Raw genomic sequence first — 20,397 nt, 5'->3', positions numbered from 1 at the left:
TCCATTTCTTTATTAATTTTGACATTTGTTCAGCTGGTGTAGGGAGAATGGTCTATACATCCGATTGGCTGGGGGGATTCCCTCCCAATAACAGAGCATTGGGGAGAGTCAAGAAAAGAGTCATTTTTCATAACAATTAAAAAAATCAAGGTAATTCCAAAACTTCTAAAAAGCGTCTAAGGTGCAGACTGCAGCATTCTCTAGGCATCGTGTGGAGACCCCAAACTCCTCCTCTAACAGCTCCTACTAGCAACTGGAGCGCGCAGCCATGCCGCCCAGGGCCTGGGGCCGGCGGGCCAAGCAGCCATGCCAGACGCAGCGGAAGGTGCCAAAGCATAGACTGGAGCCGCGGGAGCCCCGCGGGGGCTCTACGAGGGCTAGTGCGGTGGGCTGCGGCGGCGGCCTGGGGGGACGGCGCGGGGTGGAGGGGAGGAGGCGGGCCCTGCGCCTGTCTTCCCGCGACGGGACTCCGGAGCGCCGCGCCCCCGCCCCCGGCGCCCCACTCCCCGACCCCCAACTCCCGTCCGAGCGCGCCGGCTCCGGCAGGCGCGCCCCTCCGACCCGGCCCGACGCGGAGGAGCGCGGCGCTCGGGCGGGGGCCGGGGCCGCAGCCCTGGGCGCCCGCTTGGCCTCCGCGCCCCGGCCTGCCCCTCGGAAGGCGGAGCGCCAGCCGCCCGGCCGCCCAGGCCGCCCCCGGGCGCGCGGGTCCCGTGGCCTCCGCCGGGAGAGCAGTGCGCTGGTGACGGGCACCAGGGCCGCGGCGCGCGGTCGTGGGGGGCTTCTGTGCTACTCGGAAGGTCTCATGTGTCCGCGGCCCCCGGGGAGGAAGGCGGCCGGACGTCCAGGAACAAAGGCTCTCACGAGCGACCCGATCCCGCCGGTCGGTCTCTCTCCTGGCCCTAGAGGCCGCCCGCCGGGCCGGGCGGGGCGGATTGTGCTGATTCGGGCCTCGCTCTGCCGGAGGCGCCACTGTCACTTTAAGGCTGTCCCCTGGTGGCACCGAGGCGAGGAACAGAGGAACAGCCAGCCACCGGCCTCCTTCCTGACCTGACCGAGGGCCTGGCCTAGGAGGAGCTCCTTCCTCGCCTGGGCCTCCAGGTGGCCAGCTGCTCTCTTCTCCCCGGCAAGCCCTCCCTGCGCTGTGGTCGGGAGTGGGGCCCTCGCCCGCCTCTCTGAGTAGGGCAGAGGGGCTTGGTCAGAGTCGGGGCACTGAGGCTGTCGGGCCTTGGCCCCCCATCCTGTGGGCTGCGTGGACTTAGAGCACCAAGTTGGCTCTGGGAGACCTTTTTTTTGGGAGGGGGGGGTGGCTGACTTCTAAGAACTGGCAGATACATTCACTAGCCCTACTCACTTCCTTCCTCTTTCACTGAAAGACAGGCTGTAGCTCCTTCTCCCGCAGCCTGGAGAAGTCCTCAGGAGCTGAGCTGTTAGTGCTTTGTACATACTGCTAAAGTGTTTCTATTGGTTTGCATAGTATTTATTGTTTTTTCATTTACACAAGGCTGATAACTGTACAGTTTACACTTTGAACACAGACTATGATAGAAGTGCTTGAAGATATAGGAAACCTCTTCTCTATTGAACATGCTGGTGCGATCCTGGGACAGCAGCCACCGGCCCGCCCCCAGCTGAGAGGACACCCTTTCAGAGGGGGCATGGCTCCCTTGGAGCCCTACAGCTGAGCCTGGGGGGGGGGGTGTCCTCGCCTCAGATTCTTAAGTCCCTAACACAAGGAACCCCGAATGCACTCTCAAGGTAATGATTTTCCATTGGAAGATGATTAATACTGAAACTGGCAGAGAGAGAGAGACAACATAAAAAAATTCCAGTTTGTCCACAGGAAAGTCTATCCAGCTTCAGACGTCACAGTAAAATCTGTGTCTATACTGAGGAGAGGGGAGAGGTGCTTGTGTGTGCGTGTGTGTGCCTATGCGCATGTCCTGAATGTGTAGAACGATCTGGGAGGAGTGGCCCCCTGGGGAGTGGGATGGCAGGTCACAAATGGAATGGAGGTGTGTGTCGGTGGGGAAGACTGGCAGATGAGGACATGGGATTAAGGTGCCGAACTGATTTTGTGCCTAGTTTTCTTTTCTTTTCTTTCTTTTTTTTTTCCTTTCCAGGAAACCCACATGGATTTCCTACAGATGAGGTTGAAAACAAAGTACCCTGTAACAAGTCAAAATTAAAATGATTTTAAAACATAGATCATCCCCAAGCACAAAAAGAGCCCTTGTTCACTTTCGCGTTCACGCGCTCTCCCGTGCTGGTTTTCTATCCCTCTCTCTCCCCACCCCCCTTCTTGAGACGTTTGTCCTGATTCCCAACAGAGATCCATCGTTGCTAGAGGCAGGATTGAGGACTATAGGTCATGCGTCTACAGTCAGTCGTTCATGCGAATAGGAGACTAAAGGAAGTCCCTTACAGAGATCATGCCGTTAGCCTAGAGGAACAGATGCGCCACTTCCGAGCCCTCCGCTCCAGCTCTCCTCCTGTGTGCATGGCAGAGTGTGTGGAGTTCAAGGGTTGGGTGTCGAGGTGTGATCCTGAGGGACACAGAGAGAGAAGGGGTTACTTAGGATTTAAAGGTCCAACTCCCAGCAAAACCCCCAGCTCCTGAGTTCTGCCCCGGGGGCTGAGGCAGGGTGGGATTCAGGCAAAGCAGCCTCCCCAAGCAAGGTAAGGAAGTGAAAGACTGAGCGCAGAGCCCCTGACCTTCCTGAACCCCCAGCCAGCCTTCTCCCGCTCCCCAGCCCAGAGGCTCCCTCTCAGGGGTGGCTGCTCAAGCCTGCCTGGATCCCCCAACCAGGGGGACGAGCCCCCCAGAAAACCCTCCTGTGCATGCGCTCTGGGCCTCAGAGAGGAGGCAGGAGGCTCCCACGCCTGCGGTTGCTTGGGGAGAAATCCCCTTGAGTAGATCCTGGGACCTGGGCAAGGGGTCAAGTACATAAGCCAGGGCATGTGCTAAAAAAGGGAGCGGTGTCCTTCACTTTTTCATTTTAGTTCAACCAACATGCATTGATGATGTCTGTCAGTGCCAGCCCTGGGGACCCAGAGATGGAGCAGACGTGATCACAGCCTCAAGGGACAGCAGTCCCTCTTTGGCTCTGGTCTACAAGCTCTTACGGTCAAGTGCCTTTGGCTCCTCTCCCCATGCCCTGGGGATGGACAACCTCTGCAGCGGCAAAAAGATGATTTTCTTTTTTTTAAAAGAGATCTTGGGAAAAAACAAAACAAAAAACAAAACAGGTACATTCTCCCTAGGATATTATATATCTTAGGCTGGAGAACAGCAGCTCTGCCTGCAGAGTGAAGTCCACTTTCTGCAGCCTGGAATTCACAGAGACACGGCTCCAGCCCCCACCCCCCCATGGTGCCTCCTCCTTCTCCTCCACCCTGGGGTGAGCACTCCATGTTTCCATGACTAGCCACTCAGGATTCTGCCTGCAGGACCTTGGGACAGATGGGGGAAAGGAGCACCCTGAAATGAAGAGGAGAGGACAGTCTCCTGGGTGGGGTAGGAAATGACAGAGAAAGGCAGAAACTCATGCCTTGACAGAGCAGTCCCCAGACAGGGAGCTGTCCCTGGCCCTGCAGGTGACACGGTTATGGAGGAAGCTGGAGGGGGTTGAGGTCATATCAACTCTGAGTGGTTCTCCGTTGATGGGAAGGCCGAGCTAGGCTCCTTGCCACACAGCGCAACACCAGGACTTCTGCTGCTGCTGTGGCCCAAAACAGCAGTCACCCCAGAGGGCACGACTCTTTCATCCCTGCCTGGGCTTCTCTATGGGAAGGCTGGTCTCCCCCAAGCCTTCCGAACACACGGTGCCCGTCCGCTTCCTGCTTTGTTCGAGGCCCTCCCCTCACGGATGGCGTCAGTCTGCTTTCTGCTGAAGCTCTGCTCACCAGCCTCAATACCTCTCCTCCAGGAAGCCTCCGTGATAACCCTGGCTCCTTGTCATTTCTCTCATCTCAGCTCTGGAAGCTTCCCACTCACTCCGCGACCTTTTATTTAGAGTGATCACAGGGCATAGTGGGTAAGAACAGGAACTCCGAAGCCAGCCAGGTTGCCTGAGTTCATATTCTGTCTTTGCCGATTTCCCTAGTCCTGTTACACTCTCTGTGACTCAAGTTTCCTCTGCTGTAAAACGAGGGCAATGATAAGCTGTAGCTCATTAGACGGTGGTGATGTTTCGAAGTGCTCCAGAGGGCTCGGGACAGTGTATGCGGACGTGTGCTCTGATGGGCTCTCCAAAGGGCTCGGGACAGTGTATGCGGACGTGTGCTCTGATGGGCTCTCCAGAGGGCTCGGGACAGTGTATGCGGACGTGTACTCTGATGGGCTCTACGTGTGCTCTGATGGGCTCTCCTTCCTGTCTCACACCTGCTGCATCTCCCCAGCCAGCAGAAGCACTCCGAGGGCCAGGGCCCGGCCTTACCCTTCCCAGGGGTCTGTGCCCCCCTCCAGGCTAAGCATGCCTCAAACAAGAGACCTCGTAAAACCCTGAGCCTGGGGAAGACAGCCGACCATCTCCCGCTCTTCTGCCCAGACACAGAGTGGCAGTACCTGCTTAGACAGCATTCTATGGTGACCGCTTTGAGCAGAGACTCCGGGAGGAGCAGTGAGGGGTCTAGTGGGGGCACCCGGCAGTGGCAGTGGTAGACGGGAGGGCAGCTCTCATGGCCGCATCCTGGACCCTTCCGCTGCCCAGCCCCTCTTGCCCCAAGAGAAGGTCTCAGCCTGTCAAGAGCGAGGAGAAGGGCTCTGCGCCTGTCCCATCCGGTCCCTCTGCGCAGCACCTCCTGTTCCCACCCTGCCTGGCATCTGTGGCCCTCTCTCCCTGTCTACCCACCAGCCCAGCAGACGTCAGCGCTGCCCTGCCACAGCACTCCAGCTGCCTGCTCCACGCCGGCGATCTCGCACAGCTCACACCCCAGTTCTTGGGCCTACCTTGTGGAGCACAGAGCAAAGCTCCTCCTGTCACCTGCGGTCAGGCAGGCCTTGCCTAAACAGCAATCTGGTAGCTTCTTAAACTCCACGGGAAAGCACCCTTCCCCCCACTTGCCAGGCCTTAGATACAGAGTCCTTCCCAAGGTGGGGGTGACTGGGAGGGATCGATGGGTGAGGGGGTCTAGTCACCCCTCATCCAGGATGGGTGCATCCTACCATCTTTGAACAAACTTCTGTCCTTCATTCCTGGGGCCCACTTTTTAAACATCAAGTGAATAACTTGGTATCAAGTCCACATCACCTCTAGGAGGTTTGGAAGGAAAACCGAAATTGGTCAGAAGAACGCACTCTTCAGTACACTAAAAGGCAATCGAGGAGCTTGATACAGAATCCTAAGTTCCAGAATTTTAATTCAGTAGGTCAGGGGCAGGGACCAGGAATCTGCATTTTAACCCGACTCTCAGGTGACTCTTTGAGAAATGGTGGGTGGGAATTTAACAGGGTACACTGCCTTTCAAACACGCCCATCCATCATCGAAACCGCTACAAGCAAAGAGCGTGATGCCGCTGCGACGTCATGGTGAAGGAACCCAAGGTGTGGCAGGTCGGCTGACTCTCCCTCCGTCATGCTAGGATGGCCCCCTTCCTGATTGAGCACAGCTGTCCTGCCCTCCTAGCCACAGCCTGCCCAGGGACCACGACTATTTCTAAACCTCGCCACTGACATGGAAGGGACCGTCTGCAAACTCCCTCAAGGGGACGGAAGCTCAGAGCAAATGATGAGTGCGAGGCCTGGAAAGAGGAGGAACCAGGCCTTGCATCTAGGCTCCCAAGCACCAGCCTGGACGCCTTCTGAAACAGACACAGTAAATTCTCGCCATTCGCAGTGGTCGTGTTTGAGAAAGTTGCCAGAACACTGAATTAGCCAACACTGCACCATCACTCTTAAGGAAAATGCCCCGTTAGATTCTTGTGAGCCTCTGTTCACATCTTTGTCAGACCAGGAACACTTTGTTTCACGTGTGTTTCTGTATAAGGACACCTTATTTAATCCGCTGTTGATCCCTTAACTCCCCACTGACAGCGCCCTGACTCCCGGCCAGTGAATTTTATCTAACACGAATATTTGTCCCCGCGGGGCACAGCCCAGCCTCCCTGCTCCTAGGAACACGAGATAACACTTGGGCGCTAGGCTTGGGAGCCATTTTAAACAACAAAATCAACAAAAAGTAGGAAAAATGCAAACAACGTGGCACTGAACACAAATTTTTCACCCTGGTGTGTGTCTGTGAATGAACCACAAAAGCCCTGTGTGTGTGGGGGGGGGTGTTTGGGGGTGAACATAATTTTAGCCAGTAATTGAACTGGCCAAGTGTGGAACTCGCAAATACTGAGGGCAGCGGTACCGGCCTGCGAGTGGGGGGCAGGCAGCACTGAGAAGATCAGAGAGCCATCATTCCCTCACTGTCACTCTGTGGTCTCTGTCCTGCTGGGAGGACGGAGCGCTGCAGGCTGCCCCACCAGGCCCTTCAGAACTAGACTAGAGTCTGCTTCCACCATGGCTCTCTCACCATTGTCCCCAACAGGTGCTTCTCTGGCCTTTTCTTGCCAGAGGTTCGGGCACGGAGCAGGAGCCGGGCTGCCTGGTGTTCCCCACCTCCCCCACCACACGCTCAGTGGTCTGGAACGGTATATCTCCTTTGGAGGTTTCAGACACCTTGCAGAACCCCCACAGAAAAATTTTTTTTAAATTTCTTTTTTGCAGAGCATCCACAGAAAATTAAAAAAATAATTGTCTTTCTTAAGTTCCTCCCTTCCTCCCAGCCTGGCTTCTGGGCTGCCTCTCTCCTATTCAGGAACATGAGCAGCATGAACCAGAGCCAGAGAGAAGCAGAAAGGTATAGCCCCTGCTTGCCCCTGTCACCATAAGAAAAAAATCAGGCAGAAGAGTGCACTTTGCCTTCTACTCCATTCCTTCAAATAATTTGTACCTTTGGATTATTTCCAGGACTCACCCCAGCTAATCTGCTAAAGAAGCAGCCCAGCGAGACCCTTGGCAATGCCGGGGTTAACACTGTGACCTCCTTAAGCTGCTGAGGAGTCAGGTCTAATTTTATCCTATAACTGGATCCGCAGTCCTTTTTTTTTTTTTTCTCCAAGTGTCGAGGTATGTTGGGAAGCCCAGAGCCAGCACTTTTGGTGGCATAGGAGAAGCAACCCTGCTTTTTGCTGAATGCAGAAAGCCAGGAGCCTGCTTTCTCCTTGGCCCAGAGCCAGGCCCCAGGTTGTGGGGAGTGAGGGTAGGTGCTGAAACTACCAAGAACCTGGTGAGGGCTGTGCTGGGGCCACCACGCAGCCTCGCTTCCTGCCGACTTCCTGCCGACTCCCACCCCGACGCATCCTGTACTGAGCTGCCCCGAGCGGGGCACAGTAAACGGCCTCGGGGCAGCTCAGTACAGGATCCCTCAGGGAGGACGGAGGTCAGAGCTGGCCACCAGAGCCCCCAGCACTGTGGCCGGGCCTGCTGGAGAGCCTCTTCAGGGCCCTCCCTCATCAAAAATCCCCACCCAGCCCGGCCCCCCAGCCTCAGGGCCCCCATGCTCCTGCACACCATGCACCAGGCTGCCATAACCCTCCTAGCTTGGGACCGCGCCATCCGCCCCTCGGGCCTGTGCATTTCACCCTTTCCTAGAAAGCAACGGAGCAACCGGTCTCCAGAAACACCAAGGACAATGGTCATCTTGGGTTGAACAGGACTTTCAAAGGGTTCCAGGTTCAAGAGAGAAGCGCTGTTCTGAGTCTATCGCAGCTGGAGCTCTGCGGGGGGATTTGCATTGAAATGGCCTAGCCTAGACCGACTCTCTGGTGCACCCGGAGGCCTGTCCACCCCCCCTCCCTCAGTCCCCATCGCTTGGCTTTCAGGATACTGTCATCACTGAGGTTTACTGAGTGTTTTCCCACATCAAAGCATTTTCTCAAATCTATGTTTTTGCGCTCCCGGAGAGGTCAATCGGAAGCTACTGTTGGCTGTTTTCTTAGGAGGAAATCAAGACTCACACAGTCAGCAGGCTGGGAAATGACTGTGCCTCGAGGCCACGCCACCCCTGTTCCTCCCCCATCATGCCAGGGGCGGTGGAGCAGGGAGCTCCCGCGGAGGATGGGGGAGATGTGAGGAAGGGAGCAGCCACTCCTAGCACCAGCCACTCTGCAAGGACCAGGCCATGCAGAAAGGATGCAAAAAAAGACAGCGTTACCTCCCAAGAGGCCATTTGAGGGAAGGGCTAGAGATCACTGCTTCCCCCGTTTTAGGCTGGCCCGCTTCACTATCTGAGCCCCCTTCCTGCTCTCTATCAGGTCCGGCTGCAGGCTACTCCCTCGCAACTCCACCTGGGGATGGCAGCAGAGACAGAAGGCAGGACAGATCACACAGAGAGACAAAACTAGAGAGAGCATGAGATCCTGTGGCAGCCGTGAAGACACTGTCTGCCGGGGGGCGTGGAGGGGCAAGGGGGCGATGGAGGGAGGAGGGGCGGGAGCCCAGAGCGGGCGCGCCCAGGTGAGCGGCTGGAGCGGTGTGGGAGCCTCAGGAGGGAGGCTGCAGCCACCGCAGTACCTGCACGTGTCTCATAAAGGAATCAACATCAGCTTCCATCTCCCTGGGGTCCTCCAGGGGCCCCTCAGCAATCACCTCCTCGTGTTCCTGGCTGGCCTCCACACCGGACGAGTCTATCTGCCGAACGACTTTGCGGATGATCTGGAAAACAGGAGGGGACCAAAGGCCCGTGAAGCCACGGAGACAGACAGAGGTTGGGAAGAGCAGGTCCCCAAGGAGGAGGTCTGGGGGAGAGGCAGCCTTTGTCCTAAGGTGCCCCTCCTCGAGGGGCCAAGAACAGGGACAGGTCTCCTGCCCCTCTCCCCCCATCCTGTGGAAAACCAGCCTTGGGCAGCTTCAGAGGGGCGAGAATTTGCAAACGGGTCATTGGTGATCAGGGTTTTGTCTCTTGGTATTGTTGGCAGGTCCTGCTGTCCTCCCCACACTTTTCATGGGCAGGGACGCCTGGCAAGTGTGCTCTCTTATTCACTCACCCAAACATTCTAACACTGTCTACTCTGAGCCTACACGTACTCAGACTGGGGGGTGACAATACAAGACACCTGCCTGCATGAGGCACACTTGGCAAGAGGCAAGATGGACACCTAAGGGGTCCTGCCTCAGTTTAGCGGGAACAGCAACCCACAGGGAGCACATCCAAGGTCCCCTCTCTGCTCCTTCTTCTCCCTCTGCCCAGACCTTGCATGGTGCCTAGTACTTGACAAGCAAAATCAGGTCTAGTGAATTAAAATCAGCAACAAATCTATGCGTTTCCACAGCCCTTTTGCTGTCGGAGGTCTGTGGTAGTCCGGGGACCACCACCCTGCTGTCTTACAGCTGTGTCCAGGGCTAGGCAACACTGGGCTGGGTTTGGGCTGTTCCGCGGAGCCTGGCCCTTGTGGAACAGTAGCAGGAGCTGAATTCAGGTGGAGTCAGGTAAAGTGGCTCTGAGGAATGTCAGGCCAGACTCAGAAGACCAGGGCTCCTGCACCAGCGTTCAGAGCCGTGCTAACCCTCTGTTCGGGCAGCAGTGAGACTCAGGGAGAGTCCAGCCCCTTTTAGCTTCTAGCCCTGCTGCCTCTCCCAGGCTCGGGGGCGGGGGGATGCCGTGCACCCACCTTCTTGGTGACAATGTTGCCCTGCTCATCTGTGAATTGTTCCTCTGTCACCTGCTCCCCTGGAATATTTTGGAACTCACTCCCCTAGAATTGCAGAAAAGGAGAAAACTCAAGGTTAGTAAGTGGGTGGCCTGGGCCTCAGGCGGAGGATGAGGGAATTAAAGAGCACAGGCAACGGCCACAGTTGGACAAATCTGCACCACACAGGAAACTCCAGCTCAGCAAGGAGCAGAGGCCAGACTGAGGCTTCCAAGTGCAAGAGGCACCTCGGGAGCCATGGAGCCCGAAGACCCGGATGGAGCCCCACACTTGCAAGAGCCCTGTGTGCCTGATCCCTCCCCAGCACCGGGGCTCGTTCACGCAAGTGCTACAGAGGAGGCCCTGAGACAGGAAGTAAGGCACTGAATTGAACTTTGGACAGCCCTTCCTAGCATGGAAACCCCTTCCACAGACACCAGCGCCCTAAGTGTGACAGCTGGGGACAGGAGCGGGCCAGGAATGGGCTCTCCCAAGTCCCAGAGCTGAGCTGCCCACGCCACCACAGTGTGGCAGTCCCAGCGGGCACCACAGCTGGCTCTGGTCCCCAAGGGAAGTGCCCGGCTGCTGACTCGGGGTCCCTTCCCCCAGCTGCTGCCCACGAACACCGCGGTGCCATGCCCTCAGCCCTGCCTCCTGCCTGGCGGTTACCTTGAGGAAAACCCGACGCCGGACCACCCTGGTGGAGATGGTCTCCTCGTCGTCACTCACGCCCTCGCTCTCCCCCAGCTCCTTGTCCAGCTCCTGGTGGATATGTTTCAGCACAAAGCACAGGGAGCCCTTGACAATATGCATCACATTCTGACAGCTGACCAGAAAGAAGCCCAGGAGCACTAGGGTGACCAGGAGCTGGGTGACGAAAGTCCACATCCTCACCTCCTCAGCAGCTGGGCCCTCCGGGAACTAGCCAGGGCTTCGGCCACTGTGGGGGTCCAACCTCTCATTCTCCCCTCAGACTCCCGGGTGCCCCCCTGCAGGCTCTCTCCGCAGGAGACTGGATGGCCCCTCGCTAGAACTGCCTGCCGAGTGCCCTCCTGCCGAGCAGCCCTGGGCTCTGCCCTCACGCCTGGGTGACATCAGGCTTCGATAATTTTAGCTTCCTGAACCAGCTGCTAGGGCTGTCCAACTGGGCTAGAAGGGAGCAGGCAGGTGCGCGTGTCCTGGGCACTCAAAGCGCACGTCAAAGTCACTCTGTGGGTGACGCCTCCCCCCGACTACACACACACAACGGGGCCTGCCCAGCCCTATGCGCACTAGAAGCAGCTCTGCCCAGGGAACTGTTTTCTTTCTGGGGCTCTGGGAAATAAGGTGTCCAGAGAATGGGGCCCTTTGTGTGTTTCTCTGGGCGGTTACTGCCGTGATCAGAACGGAGTTCACCCCCACCCACAGGGATGGCACTGGCTAATACCCTGGAGAGAGAGTTAAGGATTTATTTCAAAAATAGCCCTGGGAGGAGTGATTCACTCAGGCCTGGCCAAACTAGCTCAGCGGGGGTCAGCACAGGTGGTGGGGCCACCTGGAAGCCCGTGCACTGCCGCCCCCCCCACCCCGCCCCGGCCCAGCAACCCTATGCGTATGCGTGTAACTGGTGTGTCTATTTAAGGCCTGTCCTCAGAGGCTCTTCCCAGGCTGGGCTCTCAGCGCCCACGAGGGGCAACCACGCGCCTGAGGCTCGTCTTTACAGACCTGATTCAGAAATGCAGCCGTGGCAGCTGTGGCCCACGGGAATTTCACTTTCCCGATCAGGCTGTGCCGGTCTGAAGAACGGTACCCCCAGCAGAAGGAACAAAGATCTGGGGCCCAGCCAAGTGACCTGCCGCTCGCTCACCGCGGGCGCTGGGGAGCTCTGGGAAGCAGGCCCGGACTCCAGTGCTGTCCGCACCCCACCCGTGAGGAGTGCGGGTGTGGGAGCACGGTCATGACGAGGAGCCTGAGCAGGCCCTCACACGGGGAGCACTGCTCTGAGGCCACTACGCCCTGTGTACTCCCCCTACTGACTTGGTAAGGCCCTCCAACAGCCGTACCCGGCAGGCCCTATGACTTCTCCATTTTACACAGAGAAAATGGAGGCACAGAGTCAGAGAGTGAGTAAGTGAAAGGGTCCGATTTCAATACTGCCTCATTTCCACGAGGAAGCTCCTAAAGAAATAGAAGGCCGTCTCACATGCAAAGGGGCTGGGCGCTGGAGAGCATTCAGTTTGGGCCTAGCCAGGAAGGATCCAACTTCTCAGGGTTCCATCTGGGGCCTCAGAGAAGAATGTCTTACAGTGATTTCAGGCTTTCCTGCCTAGCCCCAAATTATAGGGCATCTCTCTCTCTCTCTCTCCCCGTCAGTGTTTTCAGAAATTCACCGGAAATACCAGTCAATGGGGGCTTTGCAAACCCTTGGCTTATGCGGGTCTCACGACCAGCCCTGGGGTCCTGTCAGGTGATTAGAATGACAGCTCACCTATACCATCTAATCCAGCCCTGGACCTGGAAGGCGTCAGGCCTGGCAGCCCCGCACACTCCCTTACTCTCACTGGGAAGCATGAGGTCCGGACTCCCCTGCCCCTCACAGTAGATGGCTGTGTGACCCTGGGGAAATCCTCAGCCTCTCTGGGTAACAATTGGGTAACTCTCTGGGGCCTCAGCCTCCTCATTTATAAACAAGGCAGTTAGACCCTATGACCTAGAAGTTTTCTCCTGCGACCCACAGGAGTGCTCCTGGCTTTCTCCCCAGCCCTCCCCTCACCAAAGGCTAACTGCAGGGGGAGCACACAGAAGGCAGCTCCTAACACCCTTCTCTTTCCCCAGGAATCCGGAATTTGACCCAGTTAAGAGCGCCTGAGCTCTCGGCCAAGTACTTGCTGTTAGGAGTAGTACAAGTGCGGAAGGACAGCCTGCTGGCCAAGAATGCGCGGGCTGGTCTGGGGAGAAAAACTGGACGCAGCCGCCTGTCCTGTCCAAGGCACACACTTGCAGGGAAGTAGTCTAAATAAAACCTTATTGGAGTCCTAGCAGCTCTCTGCAGCCGGCTGCCCAGGGCTGTTGTGGAGCTAACCTAGCTGTGGGGGCCCCCACGTGCCCACTAGGGCTCAGGCTCAGGTAGGCAGACGGACGAGAAGAGTGGCAGAAGGGAAGGAAGGAGGGGGAGCCGCCAAGCTTCCGGATGAGGCGAACCGTAAGACACCAAATGAGATGCGGAACACGTTGTTTCTGCGCACACTAAAAATACACAGGCGTGGAACAGCGACGAAAATTTTTTAAAAAGGCATATATTCAAAAGGCACACCTTAATGAGCTGTCTGGATTTGTCTCAAAAAAATGTTGGGGAGGGGGGAGAAGAGAGAGGTAGGTATCCGTGAAACAGGATTGGCCACAATCGGGTAACTAGTGCCTGAACAGTAAGAGCATGGAAATTAATGTGCTATTCTGGTTTTGTATTTATCTGTGATTTTTCATAATAAAAAAAAAATTCCCTGAATACATTAAAATGGATGTGTATGGGAATGGGAATGGGGAGTGAAGTCACAGGGAATAGATAAAATGAGTACCGCCGGGCACACCCCAAGTGGGGAGGGAGGTCTGAGGGAGGCGGGGCACCCCCCACCACCCGCTGAGCCCCGCCGAGAGGACCCCAGCATTCCCAAGCCCAGGCAATAACCCAGGCACCCCTCAGGTCACCTGAGATGGTGACCACAGCCGAAGTGCTGAGAACTGAGTGGTCTGTCCGTGGCCACACAGATCACGGTAGGACTGAGTTAGCCTAACACCCAGGTCTCTCTGCTCTACACCCTTCCTAAGACACACAATGGAACAAGAAAACCAACAAAAACCATGGCTTTGGAATCAGTCAGACCTAACTCCAAAGCCCCCCTCAGATCATGCAACCTTGGGGCAAGAAGCTCAGGGAACATCAGCTCCTCCCCTCCCTCAGCAGAGACTGTGACTCGTATCCTTACTTGTAGAGACAGCAAAGTCACACCACAATTTTTAAAGAAAGGAAGCTGGCTGGGCCTGGGGCTGGCTTGGAGGAGAGGCCGCCCTGGGCCTCAGGCCCCTCCCACGCCCCTCTGGGCATCGGCGGGCGGCTGGGTGCGCGCTCACCTCTGCCATCAGGGAGAAGGTGCTCCGAGCCTCCTGCACCCACTCTTGGTGACTCTGTCGTCTCCGTGCCCTGCTCTCAGCCTCTGGCTGCCCTTCCCGGACGTGCTCAGCTGTGGACACCAGGACCTTCTCATACTCGTGCGACCCACTGGGCTCCAGCTCTTGGATAGTGGTGATGGTACTCTGGAAGGAGTGTGAGCCTTGGGTGACTTCCTCTGGCCAGGAACTTCGGGCAGTGTCTTGTAGGTATGAGACAATGGAGCCTTCCTCATCCCAGTGTTGCAGTCTGGGGTCCAGGGAGAGAGAAAGGACACCAGGTTATCCTTCGGTCTCTGGCTGCTCAGACACCCGCCCCCTCCAGAGCTGGAGTGATGGAACAATAGGAGCAAACCCCACAGCTAGCACACGGCTGCCTGTCCTGCTAAGAGAGGCCCAGAGGGGCCAGCGCTGCTGTCCAGGAGGAAAGGGCCGTGGAGACCAGTACCGCTGGCCCTGTCACTTTAAGTGGAAGGCTCTCCACGCTGGGTTCCTGAGGCACTTGGCTCACCCTCCTGGGCGTCACCCAGGCCTCCATGCCCATCATCTCACCTGCTTCCTCTCCAGCCCTCCGGCCACATGCCCACCACGGTCCTTATCCCAGTGCTCATCCAATAAAGCTGCCACATTCTCCCTTGGAAACACGCTCTTCTATGGCTTCTAGGACACCACATTTGCCTGGTCCCCCCCCCCCCGCACCGCCCAGCTACCACTTCTTAGTGTCCTTTGTTGATTTCTCCTAATTTCTCTGACTCCTGAACATGGAAGCGCCCCAGGGCTCAGTTCTCAGAGTTCATCTCTACCTACGCCCACTTCTGAAGTGAGCCCGTTCAGTCCATGGCCTCACACCCCATCCGTGTGCTCCTCGTGCCCTCCTCCTTGATCTGCAGATGTGTAGACCCAAATGCCTCCAGCACATCTCTGCTTTGGGGGTCTCATAGGCATCTCAGGGACAGCATGGTCAAGGCCACATTCATGAGTAACTCATGGTCAAGGCCACACTTTCTCCCCGACGTGTCGCACCCTGTCTTCCCTGCAAGGCCTTTGTGCTGGCTGGGCCTTCTGGTGGATACATGCCCTTGGCATTCACATGGCTCACCTCTTAATTCTTTCTGCTCTTTACTCCAACATCACAGTCTCAGGCTTCCAGGCTACCTACCCCTCATTTTAGCCATCTGCTCTCCACATGGGTACATACGACCTACCCCCCCACCCTTATTTTCCTTTTAGGACCATGACATAATGTTTCCCTTCTTTTGTGGGGGAGAGGGCAAAGGGGGAAGGAGAGAGAATCTCAAGCAGGCTCCACACCCAGCATGGAGCCCAACATGGGGCTTGATCTCACAACCCTGAGATGGTGACCTGAGCCGAAATCAAGAGTCGGATGCTTAACCAACTGAGCCACGCAGGGTCCCCTAACTTTTCCTTTTTAGTTACTTTCCATTTCAATAGCTTCACTTCATTTATTGTCCATCTCCCCAATAGAACATAAAACTTTCAGCAGATGGAGACTTCTGTGTGTCCTGTTCCATGCCACAATCCCAGCACAGTTTACAGGTGCCCGGGACCCAGCAGGGGCTCCACACATACTGGTGGGGGGAGTGAACGAAATTCACCTGTCCCCACTAGAAGGCTGACTGCGGTCATAGAACCAAACCGTATCACTCCAAGGCCTAGCACCAGGCCTTCTGGTTCCCCCTCGGGTGGCCAGGCCAGCCCAGTCAGTGCTGCTCAGTGACTGGCTGACATGGGTTGTTGGGAGTAGCCTCCGCCACAGGGTTCCCACCGAATCACTCGTAATTCTCACAGGCCACCCACCCACCCAAACTCTCCCGGGTCATCAAAGGATTCATTTGGGAAACGAAAATACAATGACATAAACCCTTTCTGGCTTTCTTTTTCCTCTGCCTACAGTATTCGGGCCACACCGGGTGGATCCTGGGGAAGGGCCCACTCAGGCTGGGCTTCTGAGCAGGCCAGAGAGCCAGCTGCGGTGGGAAGAGGCCACGAGAACAGCTTCCCCGCAGCCTAGGCAGCCCTGAGCTATGGGGTGTGGTGGGTGTGCCCAGCCTTCAGGGAGCCCACAGACCATCTCCTTGCTTTAGAGAAATTTTAGGGGAATTTTAGGCAATTTTAGGGGAAAGGGCCACTGTGGCTCAGTTCCTGTGCCAGTCCAGGAAGGCCAAAGTGTCCTCTGCAGTCTGCCCAGCCCCGCAGGTGTGGCGGGCCCCCCAGCCACAGATGTTAATCGGACCTGAGGCCGGAAACCCTCGGTGTCTGCCCAAGGCTCCCTGCCTGACCTGCCCACACGGCTGCCTGCTGCAGGCCCAGGAGAGCCCCAATGTCTCCACAGCCACAAGTTCTGCCCCGCCCCTATGAAGCCCCCCAACCTCACACTTTCAACGGGTAGAGCAGAAGGGCACCTTATCAGCTCTGTCACACGCAGGCTGTGTGACTGCCTGAGTCACTCGCCTGGCCCTCCCTGGTGCCTCCAGGTTTCTAAATATGGTCTTCCCCAACAAGCGCCTAACAGCACCAGGACCCAGAGTGCCTACCCTCACCTCACCAGAGAGGTGGCTGGCCCGAGCCTCATCTCATCGTCTCTCTCCTCACACCCGCCCCCCAGCCTCCCTCCAGCGGGCCACGCCCAGGGGCATCTTAGGCAAGGACTGGCCTTTGCAGATCAGGCTCCATGCCCACAGAACTGAGGCCCGAGCGACGGCGGGGGACTCAAGAGGCCAGCCAGTGCCCTATCAAGCTGCTTTGCCTACCCCCCCTCACCTGCTCACCCCCAAAGCCCAGGAAGACAGACCAGCCCCTTACCTGTCCTGGCTCATCTCCATCACCCGACTCACGCTGGGGGATTCTGTGATGTGGGCTTGCACCCTCTGCTGGCCTGCAACAAGAGACACTTGATTCTCTGAGTCCTGCCCCGCACCTGGGGCGTCCTCCTGCCTCTCGTGACCTGGCAGCTTCTCTTCTGACCTCTGACCTTCCTCCTGGTCAAGCAAATCGATAAGGCCATTTATGGCATCTGAATCCACTGTGTCGTCCTCCACAAGGTCCAGAGAGCCCAGCGTGGAGCCCTGGGGTCCCTCGGAGAGCACCCCCTCCGGCTTCCACTCGTGGCCGGTGGCGTCAGAGTCCTCGGCCTTGCTGCACTCCAGAGAGGAGTCCTCAGCAGTGACCAGGGAGGGTGTGAGGCCCGCGGACCACACCTGCATGTCAGACATCTCCAGCATGGCGTCATGCTCCGTGGCCGCCAAGGGGATGGCGTCTATGACGGCCACCTCGTTCCAGTACTGGTCTGCGCGCAGCGGAGAGGGAAGCGCGTAGTGCAGGGAGGCGGGGGACAGCAGCTCGTCCTGCAGCGAGGAGTAACCTGGATGGGCAGACAGAGGGCAACATGCTCCAGAAGCGATTTTTGTCACACAGGCTTACGTGCAAACCCACGCTCACGCTCACGCTCACGCACACGCACACGCACGCACAGGCACGGCCATAGACACGCATGCGCATTGCGGGTAGGGAGGCTTTCCAAGCTCAGTGTCCAACGCTCAGGCCTGTGGCTGCTGCCCAGGGCCCGGGGGCAGGAGGAACAAGGCTCTGGGATGGGTAGGGGACAGGCGGGAAGTGTGGCGGAGACAAGGGCTCCTTTGCTGAATGGCAAAGAGCAGAGACTGGAGTTCTTTCTTCTCCGGTTCAGAGCGATAGATCAAGAAGTCCTGATCTGAAGGATCTGTGCTCCCATCTGTCTCCAACCGGATGAAAGCCCACCGCTTGACGTCTGGGCAGAAAGAAATGTTGCTCTTTCTTTGCTCAAAACATCCTTTTAGCACAGGCCTTGGGGAAACCAGCCAGGGAGGTACCTTCAAGGGAGGGACCAGCCTCCCCAGATCTGGGGGCAGTAACCAAGCTTGGAGGGGCCGAACACCCACCCTCGGTGCAGTGGTCAAGTGGGAAACCACTTGGTTTCAGATGAAGTCACTCTTTCTCAAGTTACAGACGGGTTCTGGAAATTCTGAGGGATCTAAGTGGCGTGAGTGAGAGTTCTTAGGGTTCAGAATGGGGGAGACCGGGTCAGAGGGCAACAGGAGGCCCGTCAGCTGGTACTTCCGGCTTTGCCCAGAAGCTCCTGGCCTGCAGGCCCTGCACTGTTCCCACTGGGCCCAGGTCAGCGGTGAGCCGGTGGGGCTGCGGCCAGTTAGAACAGGCCTGGCCTGGTGGTCGCTGTAGCCTTTTCATACGTCTGCTCCTTGTGACCGGCTCTCATGCGCATCCCTGCTAGTCTTCTGCTTGGCTTTGCCATGGGCTCCCTCATGTTCAGAAGTGACTCAAAGCCCGAGTGAGGGGCACGTGTAAGCATATGAGGAATCTGACAGTGTTCTGTCAGTTGCCTCCTCCGCTCTCCTCTAGACACAAGTGGGGGTCCATGGATAGGGCAAAGAGGCCCTCTGACTCCACGTCAGACCTTGGGCCAGTCTGTGGGTTGGTGAAGGGACCAGAAGGCAAGCTTCTCCATCCAGCTCAGCTTAGTTGGGAAACCGGAGCCTAAAGACCCCGTAGCACCAAAAAAGGACCCCTGGGTATGGGCAAGCTGCCCCTGCTGTCTCTAGGGAACTTCCTGTGCCCAGAAAGGCCCCTAACCAAGTGTCCAGACTCTTTGTCCTGCCCTTCACCCCTCACCACCCTGCGTCCAGCCCTTCCCCGGGTTTGGCCTTTCTCCCACCCAAATGGACCCTCATCCCTAGGCTGGAATGCAGCCTGTTGCTGCTCTACTTGTGGTTATCTTCATTCACTCACTTGTTCAACCCAAAGATACTAACCGAGGGCCACTTGCAGGCCAGGCACAGTGCCTGGGCTGAGGATTACAAACACACAAACACACTCAAATAAGACAGGTTCTCGTCGCCCTGTTTTCTTGACATTCTCCCAGCGACTTTGGCTCACCTCGTCTCCCCTCATCTTTGAACCCCTCCTATGGTCCTTGTTAAGCTGCTTCGTGGGAGGGCAGGAATGGTGTCTCCCTCTCCCTCCCACTTCCCTAGAACAGGATTGGGACTCCCTAGGGCCTGGTGACTACTGCAAAACTCTCCAGGTGTGTGAGGAGGACACAGGAGCCAGGACGGATACCCCCAGCCACATTTAGAAAAGCCACCATCGCTGATTCATGTATGTGTCCCAGGTGCCAGGAACCAGGCTGTATGATTGACATACATCCTTTCTTCATCATCCTGGGAGAGTTTTCCCCCTGACTGATCTATCTCTAGAAGTCTCTGTGGTTCCAAGGCTCAAGTTGAGAAGGAGGAAAAGACCATCAGGGGCTGGGGGGGGGGGAGGGTAACAGGGTGCTTATAGACTAACAGCTCTGGCCAAACAAGGAGGCACAAAGAGGAGATGGGAGAGCAGGAGAAACCGGTGGGCCAAATATTCCCATGTTAAATCCAAGTCACTCTATGTGGAGCCATGACCTAAGGAGTTGGGAAACCAGGACCAACAGCCTTCTAACCCTCCAAGGAAATCTCTCTGGAAAATATACCAGCAGAACATTTAAGAGTCAAGTGATTATTTTTCTTATCCCCCACCCCTTTGTTTTAAGATTTTATTCATTTACTTAAGAGAAAGAGCAGAGCAAGAGGAGCACATTAGCTGGGGGAAGGGCAGAGGGAGAGGGAGAGTCAGACTCCCCGCTGAGCAGGGAGCCCGCCACACGCGGGACTCAATCCCAGGACCCTAAGATCATGACCTGGGAGGAAGGCAGATGCTTAACCAATTGAGCCATCCAGGTGCCCCCTCTTCTTATTTTTGAGAGCATTATTATGTTATTTCCATTACTAATTAATTAAGTACCTATTTTGTTAAAAAAAAAAACCCATACTAAATATGTCATTTTTAGTCATCACAACAATCTTACAAGGAAAGCAATATTATCTCTACTCTATAGATTAGCAAACTAGAGGTTCAGCAACTGGCTCAGGGCACACAGAAAGAGTGGTCTTCTCACTTGATTTCACCATTAGTGTCTTTTAAAATTGCTTTATTGAGGTATAGCTGACATACAGTAAGTGCGCATATTTTAAAGTAGACCGTTGAATAAGTTCCAAGGAACCATCATCACAACAAAAAGAGGAACATTCATTGCCCTTGAAAGGTGTCCTCACGTTTCTTTGCAATCCTTCCTTCTTGCATTCCCGTTCCCAGGGAACCACCGATCTGCTTTCTGTCCCTGTATATGAGGTTACATTTCCCAGAACTTTCTAGAAATGGACTTATACAGTGTATACTCTTTTCAGTCTGGTTTCTTTTACAGGGTGCAGCGATTTGGGTATCACTGTGCTGTTGAGCACAGCGATGATTTATCCATTGTTACCGCTGCACCGTGTTCCATTAGGGGGATGCATCACAGGTGGTTCACCCATTTACCTGTGAGTGGCCATGTGACTTGCTTCCGGTTTGGGGCTGTTACAAATCAAGCTGCTTGTCCATGTGAACGTATGCTTTTTCTTTGGGACACACACCTGGGAACCCCGTGTTTGGATTGTAGGTGCATTTTATCTTCTCACGAAGTAAAGGCTTTT

General features: G+C 56.3%; 1 protein-coding gene across 18 annotated transcripts in view; it reads right to left on the bottom strand.

Annotated features, from left to right (window-relative positions):
• Nucleotides 1-1,461: 1,461 nt before the first annotated feature.
• ANK1 (ankyrin 1) overlaps nucleotides 1,462-20,397 on the bottom strand; it is a 207,446-nt gene continuing 188,510 nt past the window's right edge. For 4 of the 18 annotated variants that reach the window (XM_045070934.1, XM_045070935.1, XM_045070941.1 and 1 more), the window contains 6 exons: nucleotides 16,643-17,201; nucleotides 13,784-14,069; nucleotides 9,659-9,742; nucleotides 8,562-8,702; nucleotides 8,203-8,335; nucleotides 1,462-2,543 (listed from right to left, as the gene is read on the bottom strand). In XM_045070934.1, coding sequence (XP_044926869.1) covers nucleotides 8,237-8,335; nucleotides 8,562-8,702; nucleotides 9,659-9,742; nucleotides 13,784-14,069; nucleotides 16,643-17,201 — 1,169 coding nt within the window. In that variant the 3' untranslated portion in view covers nucleotides 1,462-2,543; nucleotides 8,203-8,236. Of the gene's footprint in view, nucleotides 2,544-8,202; nucleotides 8,336-8,561; nucleotides 8,703-9,658; nucleotides 9,743-10,345; nucleotides 10,807-13,783; nucleotides 14,070-16,642; nucleotides 17,202-20,397 lie in introns of those variants that run through there. The other 14 variants (XM_045070944.1, XM_045070945.1, XM_045070937.1 and 11 more) reach the window with 10 other exon arrangements.

This window comes from Mustela putorius, unplaced genomic scaffold (assembly GCF_011764305.1).
Source record: "Mustela putorius furo isolate JIRA1106 unplaced genomic scaffold, ASM1176430v1.1 tig00003976_pilon_pilon_pilon, whole genome shotgun sequence".
Lineage (NCBI taxonomy): Eukaryota > Metazoa > Chordata > Mammalia > Carnivora > Mustelidae > Mustela > Mustela putorius.
Note: the sequence above shows the minus strand (reverse complement) of the source record. Positions and strands in the feature narration are given on the sequence as shown.